Below are 19,963 nucleotides of genomic sequence, written 5' to 3' on the forward strand. Positions count from 1 at the left end.
AGTTACTATTACGGTTCTGCAGTCCCAGAGAGCGCAGTCCAGTGGAGAGAGACTGCAGAGAGAAATTTACCCCTGACTTCAAAACGTAGTGGGAAGAGTGAAAGCAACAGACCAGTGGGTGTCCCCCAGCTCTGGTCAGAGAATTCAGAGAGGATCCCCCGGGAGGCTGGGGGGAGGCAGCAAGCTCCCCACCCCTGGGGGTGTGCAGGCAGGGCCTGCTCTAAAATCGAGCCAGTCAGGGATGGAGCTGGGCTGGGGGCCTACGTGTAGATGCTAAACGGTGAAGCCAGTTTAGACAGCCAGTGAAGACAGCAGCTGGACTGTGAGACAGTAGGGAATTGTGAGGACGGTGGCAAACTGCAGAGCTCGAATGAGATCTGTGGGGGCGGCCATGACTTAGCTGCAGCCAACTGTTTCTTTCTTTTTTTTTTTTCCAATATTTTTTTGGCCACATCACACGACACATGGGATCTTAGGGACTGAACCTGCACCCCTTACACTCAAAACACCAGGGAAGTCCCAGCCAACTGTTTCTATAAGGGACTGCCAACCCCAATGGCCAGCTCTTCCATTTTTCTAAGAGAAATGAGAAATCCTGACTTTTCTGTGAAATCCCCCAGGTTTTAAATGTTAGCTCAGTTTTCCAAAATGCCCTTTGGGTGTGTATGACCTACTGGTGGAGGCCCTGCGAGGCCTCCCTGCCCATCCCACCCCCCTCCCCCCCCCAGGCCTCACTCACCGGCCGGGCCTGTGGGCCTTCTCCTCTGGGGCCCGGGGTGGGCAAGCGGGATGGCGTCAGGGAGGAGACCCTCATTCCAGGGTGGTGGGGTGCTCTGGGGCATCGGCAAGTCATTGTCTGGGCCTGAGGGCCGCTCTGCTGCTTCCAGAAGGAGAACCTGGACCGCAGAAGGGCAGAGGGTCAGCCCCAGGGCACGGGTGAACGGGGATGTGAGCCCCAGGGGACCAGCAGCTGCCCACTGCTCATGCGACCACCGTCCCCTCGCTGGAATGTTCTCCCACCCCACCCCCAGCCCTTCCCATCTCAGAAAGCCCTCCGACCCTCGGGCTCAGGCAGGGCCCCTGCAGACATGTTCGGAGTCACCATACTTTTCTCCTAGAGTGGCCGTCACTGGGATTAGACAGTGCTTGTCTGAATAATGACCACGGTCACCCCCACTTCACTGGTCCTTCCCTAGAGAGGGACCAGGCAGGCTTGTCCCCCACACTGTCTGGCTCAGGGCACAGTGTGGTCAAGGAATATTTGTGGCAGGATGGATGGGTGCAAGGAGGCAGAGATGGGCAGAGGGAAAGAAAGAAAAGGAAAGGGAAAGGAAGGAAAGAAGAGAAGAAAAGGGAAAAAAAAGGAGAAAGAAAAAGCGGGCCCAACTCGGTGCGTGAGTTTAGCAGGAGCTCCAGGGAAACAAAGGGGGCCATGGTCACTCAGGGCCCGCCTGGAAAGCAGCCCATCCTCTCCCCCGGAGGAGAGCAGGGGTTAAAACCCAAAAGAACACAGGGCCTCAGTAGGGAGACTCTTCCTAATTCACGGCACCTGGGAGCCAGGAGGGCTTCCCTGGTGGCTCAGCTGGTAAAGAATCCGCCTGCAGTGTGGGAGACCCCGGTTTGATTCCTGGGTCGGGAAGATCCCCTGGAGAAGGGATGGGCTGCCCACTCCAGTATTCCTGGGCTTCCCTGGTAGCTCAGATGGTAACGAATACGCCTACTAATGCAGGAGCCACAGGAGACATGGGTTCGATCGCTGGGTCGGGAAGATCCCATGGAAGAGGGCATGGCAACCGACTCCAGCATTCTTGCCTGGAGAGTCCCATGGACAGAGGAGCCTGGCAGGCTACGGTCCACGGGGTGCAAATAGTCAGACACGGCTGAGTAACTAACACTTTCACTGATCAAAATTGCACTTGGGGCTTCCCAGTGGCACAGTGGTAAAGAATCTGCCTGCCAGTGCAGGAGAGGTGCATTCGATCTCTGGATTGGGGAGATTCCCTGGAGGAAGAAATATCAACCCACTCCAGTCTTCTTTCCTGAAGAATTCCATGGACACAGGAACCTGGTGGGCTCCAGTCCGTGGGGTCACAGAGAGCCGGACAGGACTGAAGCCACTCAGCGCCCCGCAGCACAGGGAGCCGGAGGTCCGGCTGTTCCCAAAGAGACCAGCAGGGGGCGCCGCACACCGGGATCTGCAGAGGGCAGGCGGGCAGGTGCTCACCCACCTGGACCTACGCGCCCCAGAAGAGGGGGGCACTGGGGTTCCCCCCCATATCAGATGGAGCCCGACTTCCCGTCCCGATCTGCCAGACAGGAAGGAAGAAGTCCAGCGTCTCACGTTCCCCAACCCCCCTGCCCCGCCCCCCAACCCGGCTCTTAGAAACTCCACATCCGGCTAGATTCTCCAGACTCGGCGCCGTGAGATGAAAGCGTTCCGAGGACGCGGGGCTGAGGGTGGGCCTGTCTGGAGGCCGCTGGGAGCGGAATCGCTGGCGTCTAATTCTGCAGATGCTGCTGCCTGAAGACGTCCAAGCTCCAGCGCCTGGCCTATACCCCACCCCACCCTACCCTGCGCCACCCCAACCACCAGAGTCCTGGCGCACCTTAATTACAGGAGGACCCCATGGGCCCCCGGGCCTCTCCCTGGGCCCTTCGGCCTGCCTGGAGCCCGCTGCCCCTCCCCTCCACCTGCCCCCGTCCCCTCCTGCAGCCCCCCACAACGGCCGTGGGTGAGGACCTCATGCAGGTAAACCCGGCGGAACTCCCCCCCCACCCCCCAAAAAAACCACCAGAGACGCCACACGGTGCGTACACAGGTGACCAGCTCAGCCTCCCCTGCATCTCCTCCACCCGGCTCTGCTCCAGCCGCCCTGAGCTCGCCCAGCCCCCTCAGGCCGAGCCCTCCGCCAGCGCTGCCCCCGCCCCCAGCCCCTGGAAGATTCTGAGACTCCGGAGAGCTGTCCCCTCCTCGCTGAGTCTGTCTGACCCTCTGGGCAGAAAGGGTATCCCCCCAGCCCCTGTACAGTCACTCTGGAGCAACGCAGACCGCCCGCCTTTGGGAGTCAGGACCACCTGGGGAGGGGCGCCCTGCTCGGTCTGGTCGCCAGGCCCCTGCCCACGTGAAGTACCATGTGATGGGGGAGGAGGCTCAGGCCCTGCCACCAGCCAGGCTGGGTCAAATCCCGGCTCTCCCACTAGATAGCCATGATATGCAAGCATCGTGATCTTTGTGGGCCTCAGTTTTCCCATCAGCAAAATGGGGATGATAACACTGACCCTGCAGGGCCACAGAAGATCAGGGGCGCACAGCACGTGGGCACCCGGTTACTCCTGCTAATGCTGGGGTGGCGTTCGGGAGGGGAGTCACGGGAACAAACGGCTGCCTTCACAGCGCCCAGGCCTGGGCTGGGCTGAGGTTTTCTGGGGGCACAGAAAGGGTCCTTCTGAGCGCCTCCTCCCACCAGCTCTGCAGCATCCCCCGGCCTGGGTGACAAAGTTTCCCAAGACCCTTGGGAACAAAGTGGCACCCCAGATCTCAGGTCCCCGTCTGTATTGGGTGGGCTCCTGACCTGTGAGGCTCTGGCGACCCCCAGGGCCTCTGTCTCTCAGCCCCTCTCCTTCCTGATCCTTAAAGGGCTCATGAAACAGGAAGGGCCACTGCAGCCACGCCAGAGGCGAGAAGGAAAGAGAGGCTCAGAGACCGCAAGGGACTTGCCCAAGGTCACCCAGCCAGTTGGCGGTGGGGCCAGGGCCCCGCGTGGCGCCTCATCCACCTCTCCACTGCTGGGCTGCTGCCCTGGCCTCAGTGGAGCGTCACGGAGGCCCTGAGCAGGGGAGCGGCAGGCTCAGACCGCATAGCGGCTCGGGGGTGGAACTCCTCGCGGAGGGGAGGGTTACAATGCCTGCCCCCGCCACGGAGGCGCCGTCCACTGGGATGCTGACCGGCCATGGCCAAGGGGTGGAGCTGGGGGGGTGGGGACAGGGCAAGGAGACTTGGCTGTCGGTGTAGGGGATGGGCGCCCGGGGCCGTGAGCGAGAGGCTGGGGGTGCGAACTGTCAGGACCTGGAGGCCAGGACTTGGGGGCAGGACGTGAAGGCAGGGGGTGGCCCTGTCTCTAGCCTGGCTTGGGGGGGGGGTAGGATCGCCACCATTCAAACAGCGGCACAGGAGAGGACAGGTTTGGGGGTGAAGGTCCCCAGTTGGGGGGATGAGTTGAGATACAGCATCTTGGTGGGGGTGTGGAGGACTCCTCCGGGTGAACACAGGTAACGGGGCCGGGGGGGGCGCCAGGAGCAGGGGGAGTGTGGCTTGGCGGGATCAGGGTGGGGGCAGCCAGACTGGGCTCCTGGGCTCCTTTCGTGGTAGGGCTCCCGGGCTCCCTGAAGGGACCCTCTGCCTACAACCTCACCCCTGCACAAAAGATCAAGCTCACTCCTTCCTGGGGCACCTCCCTCACAGACATCAAGGCCCACAGAGACCATGGACCAAGGCAGAGAAGCCATGGGCACCGTCAAGTTAGAAGCAGCCCACTCCAGAGTTCAAGCCCCCGTGGTCTGGCCGTGGCCAGCCTCCTGGAGAAACTGACCCGTCTCTGCCAGGCTGAGCTCACCGGGGTGCAGTGGGCGGCGTGGGGACTCAGCTGAGAAAACCAGACGCCAGCCAGCCTTCCATCTCAGGGGCTCTGATGACGTCCTTGTGGCCTGGCTGATTGGCCAGGACACCACCCTCCTGCACCAAAGACCAGGCCTCACCCAGGGAAATCCCCTCGGGCTCCCTCCCACTCTGGTCCTTGGAGTCAGAGTGTAAACTGAGGGGAGGAGAGGAAGGCAGGCAGGAAACTTTTTTTCTGCTGGCTTTCTACCCCATGATCCCCCAACAGCTGCTCTAGCCTATCCTAGGAAGGGGGTGGGAGGAATCTAGATCAGCTCCTAGGTTTGGATCCTTAGGCAACTCGGGCACTGCAGGGAGTGAAGGTGGAGCAGTCCTTTGCAGTTGCCTGGCCTCCAACCACCTCCTCTTCCTTGGCTCTAGAACCCTTACTGTGAGCCAGTGAGTATGCCCCAGAGAAGGAATCACCACTGGCCAATTACTCATTTTCCCAGCTCCCTTGTACCTAGGAGGTGGGCATATAGCCTAGTGTTGGCCAATGAGACATAATGAATTTCTTGAGATACTTTGCTTCACCCTCTACTACCTGCCTTTGAACAATGTATAAGGATGTGAGGCTTTGAGCTGCAGCAGCCACTTTGTAATCATGAGGCACTGACCATGAGGCACTCTGGTGACTCAGACGGTAAAGAGTCTGTCTGCAGTGCAGGAGACCAGGGTTCAGTCCCTGGGTCAGGAAGATCCCCTGGAGAAGGGCATGGCAGCCCACTCCAGTATTCTTGCCTGGAGAATTCCATGGACAGAGGAGCCTGGCAGGCTACAGTTCTTGGGGTCGCAGAGAGTTGGACACGACTGAGTAACGATCCTTTAGCACTAACTGACATGAGGACAAAAGCCAATTCACTAAGAAGGTGGAGAGGAAGGCTGTGGAGCGAGTCTGGTTTCTTGAGTCACCAAACCAATCCCAAGACCACAGAGTCTGGACTTCCTATTGAACTAACAATAAATGCTAAGAAATAAGCTGCCAATGGCTGGGTTCGCATTGCTGGCCACTGAATGCATCCCTCTTGACATGTCAAAACAGGCTTCTCGTCTTGAGGAAGCAGAGGTCGAAGTTTCCAGGCCTTGGACTTACTGCTGGCTGCCCAGGTTCTGACTCCCCTTCGGGGATCTGCCTGCCCGCTTCTGCCTTCACCCACCTGACCCCAGCTCCGTGCTCTCTCTGACCCTGTGGGCTCCCCTGACCTCACACGCCCCTGAGGCTGTGGGGCTGTCCTGGCTGCTAGCCTGGCCTGTGTCCCCACCCTCTCTAGGCTGCTGCCCCTCAGGGCCCTCTGATGGGGCGGGTGAAGCTCCGAGGAGCCCTGCTTCTCCAGGGGACACGTGGGCACCCAGCAGGCAGGTGGGCAGCTGGGAGGTGACCCAGACTGGACACAGGGGCTGAGACAGGAGCCTCCCACCGCCATCGGGAAATCCAGAATGGATGGATTTCCATGGCTGCCACCTTTCTGGACACCTGTCTCAAGCTCCCTCGTCTATCTCCCCACCCAAGGGTCACCTGAGGTCATCTCTCTACGAGCCAGGGAGGGGCCGGGAAGTGACCCCTTCCGCTTCCACCTTTCAGGGCAGCAGGCTGAGGCCCAGAGCTGAGAAGGGCCCTGTTATCACTGGGTCATCACTGGGACAGCCTGATCCCCACAGTCTGCGGAGGAGACCCCCTGAGGTCTGCGGAGGAGTCACGACCCTCACCCTCGGGGCCGGAGAGTAAGCCCACCTCCAGCCCTCCGCTTTGGCCGGGCCGGGGTGCGTCATCCCCAGGCAGAGGGCGGCGCAGGGTGGGGGCACCAAGGGAGGACTTGCCCATGGCGGGCAGGCATGGGTGAGGGCTGGGGCGGGGGGACAGCGGGCATGGTGCCAGTCCTGCCTCAGAGCTGTGACTTGTAACACCCCGAGGTGCTAGGCCGGCGCTCTGCCAAACCACGCGGAGGTTTCAGGTGTCTGGAAAATGTCTGTCAGGCCAGCGAGCCTGGGGAGCCCGCCTTTTCTAGAGTCTCGGGTACCATGAGTTCCTTCTAGCATCTTCCCCAGCATCTCTCATCCCTGCCAGGGCTGCCCCAGCCCCAGCTTGGCTCATGTGGCAGCATCCGCTCCCTGAAGCCTTCCGCCCCCACCCTGCAGAGCCGCTGACCCAGGGAGGGCACGGGGTCTCCACCCCCGGCCTCTGCCCAGGCACCTGGGCTGCTGGGGGACCCTCCTGCCTGCGGGGACAAGGGAGGCCATTCACGCTTCTGCCGTGGGGCTCCTCCCATGTACCCGTGCCTCCATCAGAAGAGGCCACAGCGAGGTGGCACATATGGGAACAGAGAACCTCACACCTGTCCAGCACGGGGCCCCCACCCTGGCCCCTGAGGCCCCGAGCGGTCCTGCGAGGCTGGCACCCCCGCGCACTCCACAGGGGAGGAGGTGGGGCTCAGTGGGTCACCCAGCAGGCGGGTGGGGGGTGGTCCCACACGTGCCCGGCTCCAGCTGCCAGTCACCGCAGCCCCCATTGCACTGGGCAGACGTCCCCACGGTCAGGCTTCAGGGCAGGAGGCACGGCCGAAGGGTGACGCAGCATTGGCCAGGGCTGCGTGCGTCTGTGTGCATCTGTGCGTGTGTATGTGTGTTTATGTATATGTCTGTATGTGTCTCTCTGTGTGTGTATTTATATGTGTGGCTATGTGTGTCTGTGTATCTGTGTGTGTATCTGTCTATGTGTCTGTGTGTGTATCTGTCTATGTCTCTGTGTGTGTGTCTGTGTGTGTGTCTATCTATGTGTGTGTCTGTGTGTGTGTCTATCTATGTGTGTGTCTGTGTGTGTGTGTATCTGTGTGTGTCTGTGTGTGTGTGTATCTGTCTGTGTGTGTATCTGTCTGTGTGTCTGTGTGTGTATCTGTGTGTGTGTGTGTATCTCTCTGTGTGTCTGTGCGCGTATCTGTCTATGTGTGTGTCTGTGTGTGTGTGTATCTCTGTGTGTCTGTGTGTGTGTCTGTGTGTGTGTCTATGTGTGTGTATCTGTCTGTGTGTGTATCTGTCTGTGTGTCTGTGTGTGTATCTGTGTGTGTGTGTGTATCTCTCTATGTGTGTCTGTGCGCGTATCTGTCTATGTGTGTGTCTGTGTGTGTGTGTCTGCAGGGAGGCCCTGCCTGTCAGGCTCCCCTGGGCTGGGGTCCGACCTCTGGGTCTGCTCCGTGTTCCCGCCGTGGGGGTCTCGCAGCCCACCTCGGCGCCCTGTCCCCACTCCGGCCTCCCTGCCGGCCGGCCATGCTCACAGCGCCCTCCCGGGCAGCGCCCTGGCCCAGCTGTTGCAGTCTGCCCTTGAGAGAGCGCTGTCTCGGCTCAGGTCAGTCCAGCCCCCCGTGCTGGCTCTGCCCTGGGCCAGGAGCCCCCAGCAGTCCCGCTGCCCCCAGAGGCTCCTTGGAGGTTGGAGGCACAGCAGCCGCAGCCCCCAAGCCTGCCTCCCCCAGACCAGTCACCCCGCGCTGCTTTCCAGGTGAAGGCGGTGGGGCTTGTCCGCAGGGGCACGTGGGGACGGGCAGCACGCAGAAGCGCGTCCCAGCGAGGGCCAGGCCGGCCCCCAGGCAGGCTCTGCACTGTCTCCCAGGGGCCAGAGCCCCAGGTGTCCCCCTGGGGCCGCTTCCCTGACACACCCGCACCTCTCACATCCTACCCTTCTCTGAGCCCTGTCCTCCTCACGCTGCTGCCTGGGGCCACTCCCAGATAAGTGACCTGGGCTTTACTGAGCCCTTCTGCCTCTGGGCAGTGGGCTGCTCCACCCCGCTGCCCCTTGATGTAGGCGGGGAGAAAGCTCGCAGGGGCCAGGCGGCTCCTCCTCCATCAGCTCCTGAGCCCAGCCCCATGCAAGACCAGGAAGGAGGAGCCAGAGTGGGGGTCAGCAGCCCTGGGGGGACAGCGACTTCCCTCCTCTTTCCACTGAGGGGTCAGCATCTGGGCTTCTGGTCTCCCAGCCATCGCGGCCTACACACAGACCAGCCTGCTGCCTGGGGCCCTCGGGTTTCTTACACATCCCACTCCCCTCTCCCACCCCAGGAGGCTGTCCCGGCCTAGAGAAAGTTACCTAGAGCCACTGAGGCCCCAGATAGCACCCAGCCCCCGGGACCAGGCTGCTCAGGCCTGCTGGGCTCCCTGGGGCTGACACCAGCTCCTCCCTCTTCAACTCCCTAGGCCCAGGATCCCCAGACCATCTGACCTTGGCCTCCAGCGTGGTCAGCCGCTCGCTCATGTCGCTGAGCCGGGTACAGTTCATACATTCTGAAAGAGAAGAGGTGAGAGTGGAGTGGATCCTGGGGAGAGAGCAGCCTGGCCAGGCAGGATAGCCTCTGCTCAGGCAGGCAGGGAAATCTCTGAGTTGCTGCCTGGAAAACTCCTACACATCCTTCAGAGCCCTATCTTTAGTGCCCCCTCCTCCAGGCAGCCTGCCTGACCTCCGAGCCTCCTTTCTGGGCATCCACAGCAGAGTATTGCGAATCGTCTGAGCTACGACCTGGGATGCCTCATCAGCCTGTGAGTGTTATATGTGCAGGGTCTTTGTCTATTTTGTTTGTTTATGAATTTCAGTACCTGGCACAAAGTAGTGGCTCAAAAAAGGAGGACTTCCCTGGTGGCACAGTGGATGGGAATTCCCTTGCCAGTGCAGGGGACCTGGTTCGATCCCTGGTCTGGGAGGATTCCACATGCCGCAAGCTACTAAGCCTGTATGCCTCAACTACTGAAGCCTGCAAGCTCTAGGGCCCTCAAGCTGTAACTAATGAGCTCCTGTGCCAAAACTACTGAAGCCCGCACCCTAGGGCTGGCAAGTCGCAACTACTGAGCCTACATGCTGCAACTACTGAAGCCCGTGTGCCTAGAGCCTGTGTTCCACAACAAGAGAAGCCACTGCAATGAGAAGCCCGTGCACCGCAACTAGAGAATGGCCCCTGCTTGCCACAACTAAAGAAAAGCCTGTGCAGGAACAAAAACCCAGTGCAGCCAAAGATAAATAAAAAATAAATAAATAGAGCAGTGTGTACATGTCGAAAAATATTTTTTTGAAATAAACTCCACCATTTAAAAAAAAAATCTGATAGTTAATGAATGGGTAGTAAATGAGACACACTCCCTGCCTTTGAGAACTACAGTCTGAGGAAGGGGACAGGTAAAAAGACACAGGCTGCTAAGGGCTGTAAGAACAGAACGTGTAAAAGAGCAACGTGAAAGTGAAAGTTGTTCAGTTGTGTCCAACTCTTTGAGACCCTGTGGATATATTGTCGATGGAATTCTCCAGGCCAGAATAATGGAGTGGGAGCCATTCCCTTCTCCAGTGGATCTTCCCAAATCAGGGATCAAATCCAGGTCTCCCACATTGCAGGCGGATTCTTAACCAGCTGAGCCATCAGGGAAGCCCAAGAATACTGGAGTGGGTAGCCTATCTGGGGTTGCCAAAGCCCATCTGGGCTGGGGGTGGTCCAGGAGGGCTTCCTGGAGGCAGTGGCATCTAAGGTGAGGCCTGAGGGATGCACAGTGATTAATCAGATTCCACAGAAGGAAGAATTAGTGCTGACACCAGAGGGGAACAGAACGGGGAGGGTCTTCCAGCAGCCTAGCGGGCCAGAGCACACCTGGGGACCACCAAGGCTGGAGCAGGAGGACAGTGGGGAGGAGCCTGGCAGTGTCCTGAGACCAATGGGCAGCTGTTGGAGGGGGTGAAAGCCAAGGTCAGATTTGCATTTTTAAAAGCTTGCTCTGGCAGCAGAGTGTACCGTGGGAGGCTGTGGGAGGGCCCTGGAGCCGGAAGGCCAATTAGGAGACTAGTAATGGTTAACCTCCCAGGCACACATCTCCCTGGGCTGTAATCATCTATTTATGTCTGTCTCCCCCAGAGACCCAGAGCTGTTTAATGAGGAAATAGATGGTTCAAAGCTCTTCCTAAGAGCTTTTATTGCTCTGGAAGTCAAGAGATAGATTCCTCCCTCAGTTCAAAGCCTGACCCCACAGGCCCCCCTTTCTGGTCAAGCAGACACATGAGAGGGATTAGGGTAACTCAGCATGTCCCACTTGGCGTCCAGAGGCCCCTTGGCTGCGGCGAGGACCCCATGCTCACTGGCAGGGTCTCCGCCCCCCATCATCAGCCCTGTCTGTCTTTGGAGAAGTCCTGTATCTTTATCACTGAACATGAACCACCTTGGAAATGTCCCTGTTTTACAATAACGCTTGTCCTGTGAGAGATGCAACGAAACTCCAGGATCTTAGGACCTTGGGAACAGATGGTTCAAGCTGTGTCTTCCCCAGGGGTGCCCAGCCTCGGGTCCCTGGGGGCTGACAGCCCCTTACTTTCTGCTCACCAGCCCTACCCTGGTTTCTGTGGGCCGGCGGGGACACCCTCATCCTCATCTCCTTCCCCATCCACCCTGGGCTGTGCCCAGTTCATGGTTTATAAGCCTTTTTTTTTTATTTTTAGAAACAGAACTCTTTTTCTTCCCCCAATAAAACCTTGTCAGTAACCCGGATACATAAAAGAGATTAAAGACTGAGGTATAAACACTGGAACTTTAAAACAACTAGAAGAATGTCTGACTCAGGGACGGGGCAGGACTTCACAAAGGACCAGCAGGAACGGAGGTGGTTTTCTGGTTAAATGCGGGGGGTTGAACACACATGTTTCCCTCCAACTCCTCCCAGCAAAAGGGATGGTAAAGAAAGTAAAAGGTACAAGGCACAGAGCAGAGAGACGGGCAGAGGGGACTTCTCAAGGATGAGTCACTAGGGGAAAGGCAGAGAGGGGCCGAGTCCCAGGCTGGCAGACACAGGAGGGCTTGGAGAACAGGGAGGGCTGATGGTCCTCTCTGGGCTCAGGGATACACCCCAGGGGAAAGGCCCACAGGCACTGAAATTTGGGGGGGCCCTCTGTACAATTTGGAGGTGGGAGGAGGGCAGCTCTCTGGAATGGCTCTGCGGGTAAAGAATCCACCTGCAATGCAGGAGATGCAGGAGACGCAGGTTCGATCCTAGGTTGGGAAGATGCCCTGGAGGAGGAAGTGGCAACTCACTATAGTATTCTTGCCTGAAAGACCCCATGGACAGAGGACCCTGGCGAGCTAGAGTCCAGAGGGTCGCACAGAGTCGGACACGACTGAGCACGCACACATACCCTGTACAATGGCCAGGTGCCCCTAGGCCCCCAGTCTACAAGGCCAGACACACGGAAAGATCCCCAGGGGACATTCAGTGCCTCCCTCCTAAATACGGCAGGATCCTGGTGCCTCTGAAAGCGGCCTTTCGTGGGAAAGACAGACATCGAAGCAAAACAAGCCATGTGTCATGCCACCCACCCCACCTCCACCCACCCACTCCCGCCCATCCATCCACCCACTCATCCGTCCTCCAGCCCGACATTCACACCCCGTCCCCTACCCATCCCCGGCCACCCCCTCCTCCACCTGGAGGCCTGGTGGGTGCCCGTGGGCCCCTTGGTGACCCTGTGCTCATATCCTTTTGCTTTTGTTCTAGATGTGGACCATTTTTTAAAGTCTTCATCGAATCTGTTACAACATTTCTTCGCTTTTCATGTCTTGGCACTTCGGCCACGAGGCATGTGGGATCTTAGCTCCTCCACCAGGGATCGAACCAGCAACCCCTGCATGGGAAGACGAAGTCTCAACCAACCACCAGACCGCCAGGGGGGCCCCACCCTGTGCTAATGCTGATGCGCAGGGGGTAGGGTAGCGGGAATGGGGTGCCTGCCCTCGCAGCAGAGGCCCAAGAGCATCTTATGGGACAAAAAGGGCGTCGACTCTGGAAGCGGGCTGGTCCGGAGAACTTTCTGGCTTGAGCTTCATCTGTTCCCTGCATACACAGGAGGGCGCCACCCCACCCTGGGGACCACCTCCCGAAGGAAGAAGGTGGGGCAGGATGGCCACGGGTTAGGTGTCCGTCGGGCCTCAGCTCCACGCAGTGAATGTTCCCGAGGCGTCCGGGACCCGTGAACACATTTCCAGGGTCTGAGGCAGCACACAGACGCCCTGCAGGGGGGCTGGTCAGCAGAGAGAGGGGCTCGCCTGGGGCTCACATAGGAACCTGTTTCTGGAAAGCGTGCGGGTCCCCGGGCCTTGTCTGCGCTGGCACCGGGCACCCTGCTCGGCCCGCGGGGAGCGGCTTGGCTGTCAGCCGGCCTGGGCAGGGGTAGGGAGGGGTCTGGCGCCCCAGCCGCAGAGAGAGGCCCAGCCAGCGGGCAGGGCCCCAGGCTGCCAGCCCGGCCTCCCGTGCCACCTGCCCGGGCAGGCACTCTGAGGCTGGGCGGGTTTTATGGCTCCCCTGGCATCCTGTCATCGACAAGCAATTAAATTATGTGTGTTTAACTTTCTCTAATTATTTCTCAGGGTGGCGGAACTATGGAAACGGGCCTGGCGGGGCGATGCTGGCTGTGTGACCGGCCGAGGCCCTGCCCGCCTGGCTCCGGGCCTCGGTTTCCCCTCCCTGAGAGGCAGACTCTTCCCTTTCTGGGGTTCCGAGGATTCCCACGTTCCCAGCACACGCGGGCCCGCGAGTGTTTCCTAGAGTCTAGGACATAGAGGCAGAACTTGGGCTTGGAGATCTTTGCCAGTATGTGTGGATTGGAGGTGAGGGGTGGGTGTGTGGCTGAGACAGAGGACTGACTGCTCAGTGTGGCCGGCAGAGAGAGAGCTAGGGAGGCCGCTGGCTCACTGTGGGGCTTGGGGCCCGCTTTCTCTCTGTACCTCAGTTTCTCCATCTGTAAAAGGGGTCTATACTTTTTTAAAAGTGAGTTTTATTTCTGTATATATTTTTGACCCTGCGGGGTCTTTGTTGCTGCATGAGGGTTTTCGCTAGTCGCAGGAAGCGGGAGCTACTCTCACGGCGGGTGGGGGGCTTCCCCTCGCGGTGGCTTTTCCTGTCGTGGAGCACAGGCTCTCGGGTGAGCAGGCTTCAGTAGTTGCGGTTCCTGGGCTCTCAAGCACAGGCTCACTAGTTCTAAGGCACGGGCTTAGCTGCTCCGAGGCATGTGGGATCTTCCTGGACCAGGGATCGAACCCATGTCTCCTGCATCGGCAGACAGGTTCTTTACCACTGGGCCACCAGGGAAGCCCTAAAGGGGTTTACACTGACCAGCTCCAGGGGCCCCAGGCTCTCTGCTCCTGCCCCCTGCCCCCTCGGCCTCTCACTGCTGGGCTCGCACCGCCCACTGCAGAGGGTAGGTGGGGCCAACCCACCACGTGCCTTTGGCCAGCACTGCTTCCGGTCGTGGCTCTGAATCCTGAAGTCAGGAGCCTCCCCCTGAATGAGATCGGATTCCCAAGGTCTGGGCTTTGCTGACAGGGCAGGGGTTGGCTACTGCAGGGACTCCTAAAGAGGCAGAGTCGGTCCACTTTGCGGCTGAGACGCTGATGGCGGCAGCCAGGGTGGCCCTGCCCGAGGCCCATCGACCCTCTCAGAGGTGGTCTGCGGGCAGGGGGCATACACAGGGTGGGTGTCACCCGCAGCCCACCCAGTGGGGCCCGGCTGGAGGAGACCCCCACATCCCCTGGGAGACCCCTGACCCTAGCCAAGACTGCAGGGGAAGACAGTTCCACGGAGGTCAGCAGGGTAAGATGCTGCGGGGACAGGGGTGGGGCAGGCCAGCTAGACCGACTGTGAGTGCCTACAGGGCGCCGCAGGAACAAGAGGGTCCTGAGCGGCCTCAGTGTCCCTGACGTGACGAGAGTGGTGGAGGTAAGCGTTCCACTCCCACCCCAAAAAGCCTGACTATCGGGAATGAAAGCTGGCGGCAAAGAGGGGTACTGAGAACTCTCCTCTCTCATGGGAAGCCTTGAAGGGCTAGTGGCCTTTTTAAAACAATATACATATTTAACATATTGAATACATGAGTGCGTTCTTATTGCTTCAGTCAAGTCCGACTCTGCAAACCTACAGGCTGTGGCCCGCCAGCCTCCACTGTCCACGGGATTCTCCAGGCAAGAACACTGGAGCAGGCTGCCCTGCCCTTCTCTAGGGGATCTTTGATTTAAATGTTTAACTGGGTAAAAACACAGAACTTGCTTATGATGCTGCGTGGAAAATATACAAAACTGTGTCTCTTCATGAGCTGGCAGGAGACAAGCCAGCTGCAGGCTGGAGTTCCCGAGTCCCTAGGGATCCCCAGGCTCCTGGGGCCACCAAGAGGTGATCATTCTAGATTTTTCCAATCCTGATGTTTCCAATTCAGCCTGAGGCTCTTAACCGCCCTCTGGTGCTCTGGAGCCGAGCCTCGTGGGTAGCAGAGAGGCCCTGATGGGAATTTTGTAAAATATCAATATCTCTCCTGGACCTGGGAAGTCACCTCTCCAGTTAACTTGTAGAGAGCCTCTTGTCCAGGTGACCGCAGACAGATGGGATTTTTCTAAGACACAGACCCCAAAAGGAAGGGTGGAAAGGGCGAGGCCAGGCCGAAGGTGGGGGCCCTGCCCTGGGTCTCCTCTGTGCTCCCTCACACATGCCAGAGCAATGAACCCCAGCGGGGGCGGGGGGGCCTGCTGGTCGGACAGAGCAATGGCTCCATGCCAGGCCCTGCCGTGGGGCTCATGGACAGGACAGAATAATTAAATTCCATCCTTTTTCTATATCAGGGATCACAGAGAAGGCCAGGAACTTTTTCAGGAACTTCTGCCAAGAGTTTTTATTGAAAAGTAATTTGAGTTCCTTCTTGAAGAGGGGCAGCCTTGCATGGGTGTCCTCACCATGGAAATAAAAATCCCCAAAGGACCAGCTGCACTGAAGCTGCTCAAAGCACAGTGGGAGCTGGCAACCTACCCCCCCACCCCCCAACACCAGCATCCTCTGGACTGCAGAAATTTCCAGCAATGTTCAGAAAAACCCCATGGGGAAAAGAGACAACATGGGTGAGTGAAAACTATTCACCAAGGTTCATCAGTCACCTATGAGGTGAGAGGCAGAAATACCCTGGTATGCGTCCCTCTCTTTGTGAGTGAGGAAGATGAGACTCAAGAGAGGTTTAACAACGTAGTCAAGGTCACCCAGCTTGTTGATTAAAGGCAGCCTTCCCTTCCCAGAAGGCCATGGTGGGCGAGGCTAGATGCCCTGGTTGGGGGAAGAACTCTCCACGCGATGTGAAAACAGTGCCTGGACCATGACTAGACATGGGTGAAGTCTGTGATTTTTGCATCCCCCCAGTTTCCCAGGTGGTGCGAGTGGTAAAGAACCCACCCACCAATGCAGGAGACATAAAAGACGTGGGTTCGATCCTTGGGAAGATCCCCTGGAGGAGGGCATGGCAACCCACTTCAGTATTCTTCCCTGGAGAATGCCATGGACAGAGGAGCGTGGCGGGCTATAGACCACAGGGTCACAAAGAGTCAGACACGACTGGAGTGACTTAGCATGTGCACGTGGCCCTACAGACTCTGCCAATCTGACTGGTCAAGTCTGTCTTCTTCCCTCTCAACCTCCAAATCCAGCCCAGAGTTCAGGATTGTTGGGTCTTGTACCATGGCTGGACCACACCCCAAAACATCTTTGCCCTCAAAAAATCTAAAGAGGAATTATTGGAATTACTAAGTTAATTTAGCAAGGATTATAGAGTTTTCAAAAATCAACCATATTCCTATACATTGACAATAAACCACGTAGAAAATGAAATGTTAAAATACCATTCACACAGCATCAAATTATCTAGGAATATTTCTACTGAAAATTATAAAACATCACTGAGAGAAATTAAAGTAGACTTAAATAAATGAAAAGATACACTATACTTATGGATTGGAAGGTGCCATACTATATATGTTAATTTTCTCCCAGTTGATCTATCCATTCAATGCAACCCCATTCAAAATCTCAGAAGGTTTTTTTGTATGTTCTGTGTGTGTGTCTCAGGTTGTTTCTAAAATATATACAAAAACGCAAAGGTCCAAGAATAGCCAAATGCAAAGATGAAGTAGAACAAATGTGGAAGACTTATACAACCAGAACTGAGATCTATTATAAAACTACAGTAATTAAGACACTGTATTATTGGTGCAAAGACAGACAAATAGATTCACACTTAACACAGTCACCTGGTTTATAAAAAAAGGTATATATGAGTACAGGAGAGAAAGGAAGGACTTCAGTAAAGAGTACTGGCTCAATTGGATATCAAAATGGAGAAGTAAAATAAAAGAATCTGACCCCCCAACCCATACCACACACGACAGTCGATTCCAGATACATTGTAGATCTAACTGTCAAAAGAGAAACCACAGTTTTTTGGAAATTCCCTGATGGTCCGGTGGTTAGGACTCTGTGCTTTCACTGCAGAGGGCACAGGTTCAATCCCCGGTTGGGGAACTAAGATCTCGCACACCATGCCAAATTTCGCCAAAACAGCAATACAAAAACATGAAACGAAAACAAACCAAAAAAAAAACCCAATACAATTTTAATAAAATATAGGTAACTTACCTTCATGACCTCAGAATAGACAAAGATTTCTTCTAATACAAAAAGCACTAACATTAAGGAAAGCTTTGATAAGATGAAGTGCATTAAATGTAAGAATTTCTTTTCATCAGAAGACAGCATTAAGAGAATGAAGAAGCCTATCATCAAGTAGAAGAGGTCCTTGGAATACATAAAACCACAAAATAAGATGCCAAATGGCTGAGTCATTCGTAGAGGGGCTCAACTCCCTAGCTCTATCAGGAAATGCAAATTAAACTACACCCACCAGGACAGCTGAAAATGCAAGACTAACAATGCAAGCATCTGAGTATCCAAGAGGGTGTTAGCCACTGGAACTCTAAGACAGTATCAATGCAATGTCCATGAAATAGCCACGGACATTGTGGCTGTTTCTAATAGGGATGAGCAATTTCCTCTGATAGGAGCAATTCCATCTCTAGGTACAAAAATGAATAATTTCACCAAAAGGCTTGTGTAAGAATAAGCAGTGTTGCTCCAAATAACCAAAAATTTTAATAATCTGAATTCCCATTGGTGGCTGATGGGATAAACTAAATATTCACAAAATGGAATATTACACAGTAAGAAGTGCACAGGAACCACATACCCAGTGGATGAACTCACAGAAATGACAGACCCCAGAGAGCACACACCCATGTCAGTCCATTTACTGAAAGTTCCATCACAGGCAGGACAGCTCGAAGGCGGTGGCCTGTGGGTCAGCAGTTACAGAAGAGGCAGGGGGAGGACTTCGAAGATGATGAAAATAGTCTCTTTCTTGACAAGATTGCTGGTACACAGGCGTGGTCTGTGTAAAACATGTCTAACCCTAACCTTGCTCATCCTAAACCACCAATTTGACATGTCACCCTCCAGTGTTCCCCATCGCCCTGAGGAAAACCCCCGTCCCCCCTGAACAGGCTGCTTGCCATGATCTGAGCACCCCTCACTCTTCTAGTTCTTTGGCATTTGCCTGTCTTGTTATCATATCCAGAAATAGATTCTAACCCACTTCAATGATTAGTAAATTCCTACTGAAGCACCACCTCCTCCAGGGAGCCTTCCTTGACCACTCCAGGAGGACCCAGGCAGCCAGCTTCCTATTAATTGCCAAGAGTGCAATATGCACCTTGCTAAGAGCACACAGCAGCCTGGCTGGGGAACATCTTGTGTACCCCTCTTCCCCGTGGGTCCATGTCTCATCCATTCTCGTATTCTGAGAAGTGGGGCAGGCATACCCCTCTGTCACACGGGGCTGCAAAGAAGCTCATGTGTCCTCTCGGACAGAGGCAGCACCACCTTGGGGGAGGGGGTAAGCAGATCTTGAGGAGACCCTCAGCTCATTGTCCAGGTGGCCCACCTTGGAGGACCTCAGGGAACTTGGGCAGGGGAGGGAAGGGACCGTTCTCCTCCCTCAGCGGGCAGGGGTCGTGTGTCCCAAGCGAACCCTGGCAACTCTGTGCCGGGAGCTTCCTCCCTGCTCCCCGCCCCCGCCACCCTGAGCAGCTGGTTTCCATTTCCACCGAGGCCAGGAGAAGTGGAAGGGGCTTAAGGTAGAGATAAGAAAGCCGTTTGGACGCTGAAGGTCATTACCTTCTGGCTCATGTCTCGGTGGGAGGAGAAGAAGGGAGGAAATGCTCTCTTCCGATTTCACAATAGCAGAGAGGGTCTGGCCCGTGTGGAGCCACGCGGGTCACAATAATGATCAAAAGAAGAAAGAGCAGCTGGCGTTCACGGAGTGCTCACTCTGCCAGCCGCTCACGGAAGGACGAGACCCGAGGCACCACTTTTCACGGATACTTGCCTGATTCCTACAACAACCCAGTGAGGGAAGAACCTTTGTTATCTCTGCTTTGCAGATGAAGCAACCCAGGCACAGAGAGATTAGGTAATTTGCCCAAAGTCACACAGCTAGCAAGTGCCCACGGCTGGATTCAAAGCAGGCAGTCGGGTGGTGGCGGTGGTGGGGGGATACCGCTGGCTCTTAGCCGGCTTAGTTGCACCTCGCATGCTGGATCTTAGTTCCCCAGCCAGGGACTGAACCCACGTTTGTTTGAGGCAACATCTTTCTCATCAGCACTGTTTCCAGTGGACTGCGGAGGGACTCCCCTTCAGACTGACTGGCACAGCTGGGAGAAGTCTCCAGAAATCCATGAGTATGCAGCAGCCAGAATTCTGCAAGATCAAGGTCTTCTTGGTCCTACTCAGAATTCTGCTGGAGTGGGGTTCCCACAGCTGGGGGTACTTGGATTAAAGGGGTCATGTACCCGTTTGCTCAGTGGAGAGACTTCCAGTCTCCTAGGACTGTCCCACAGGACTCGAGGGGTGTTTTATCCAGAAGTAAGAGATTCAGGGTCTTCTCTGAAGGCTCAGTGGTAAAGAATCCGCCTGCCAATGTGGAGACACGGGTTCGATCCCTGATCCGGGAAGATCCCATAAGCCTTGGAGCAACTAATCCCGGGAGCTGCAACTACTGAGCCCACGTGCCTCAGCAGGGGAAGCCCATGTGCCCTGGAGTCTGTGCTCCGAAACAGAGGAGCCACTGCAATGAGAAGCCCACACACTGCAAATTCAGAGTAGCCCTGACTCGCCGAAACTAGAGAAAATCCCGTGCAGCAACGAAGACCCAGGGCAGCCAAATAAATTAAAAAAGAAGTAAGAGATCCAGTCTCTGCAGCCATTTGAGGGGTTGAGAAAGCGGAGGACACCCCTGCATACATTTTATTTTTCAGGGTTCACCGATCTGGCTGCTTCTCTTGGGTGGATTTCTGAGGTTTGCATTGTTAATCTGAAGTTATTGTCTGAAGTGCTCTCTTTCTTTTTCCCTCATCCAGAACAAAATCATAAATATCTCCAGGGTCC

The 19,963-nt window shown here is 56.3% G+C and overlaps 1 protein-coding gene across 3 annotated transcripts in view; it reads right to left on the reverse strand.

Moving 5' to 3' along the window:
* Positions 1-19,963, reverse strand: part of COL26A1 (collagen type XXVI alpha 1 chain) — a 165,371-nt gene that overhangs the window by 14,959 nt on the left and 130,449 nt on the right. For all 3 annotated transcript variants that reach the window (XM_043456419.1, XM_043456417.1, XM_043456418.1), the window contains exons 4-5: positions 8,862-8,923; positions 740-896 (exon numbers count right to left, since the gene is read on the reverse strand). In XM_043456419.1, coding sequence (XP_043312354.1) covers positions 740-896; positions 8,862-8,923 — 219 coding nt within the window. The remainder of the gene's footprint in view (positions 1-739; positions 897-8,861; positions 8,924-19,963) is intronic.

The sequence above is a fragment of the Cervus canadensis genome, chromosome 32 (genome assembly GCF_019320065.1).
Source record: "Cervus canadensis isolate Bull #8, Minnesota chromosome 32, ASM1932006v1, whole genome shotgun sequence".
Classification (NCBI taxonomy): Eukaryota; Metazoa; Chordata; class Mammalia; order Artiodactyla; family Cervidae; genus Cervus; species Cervus canadensis.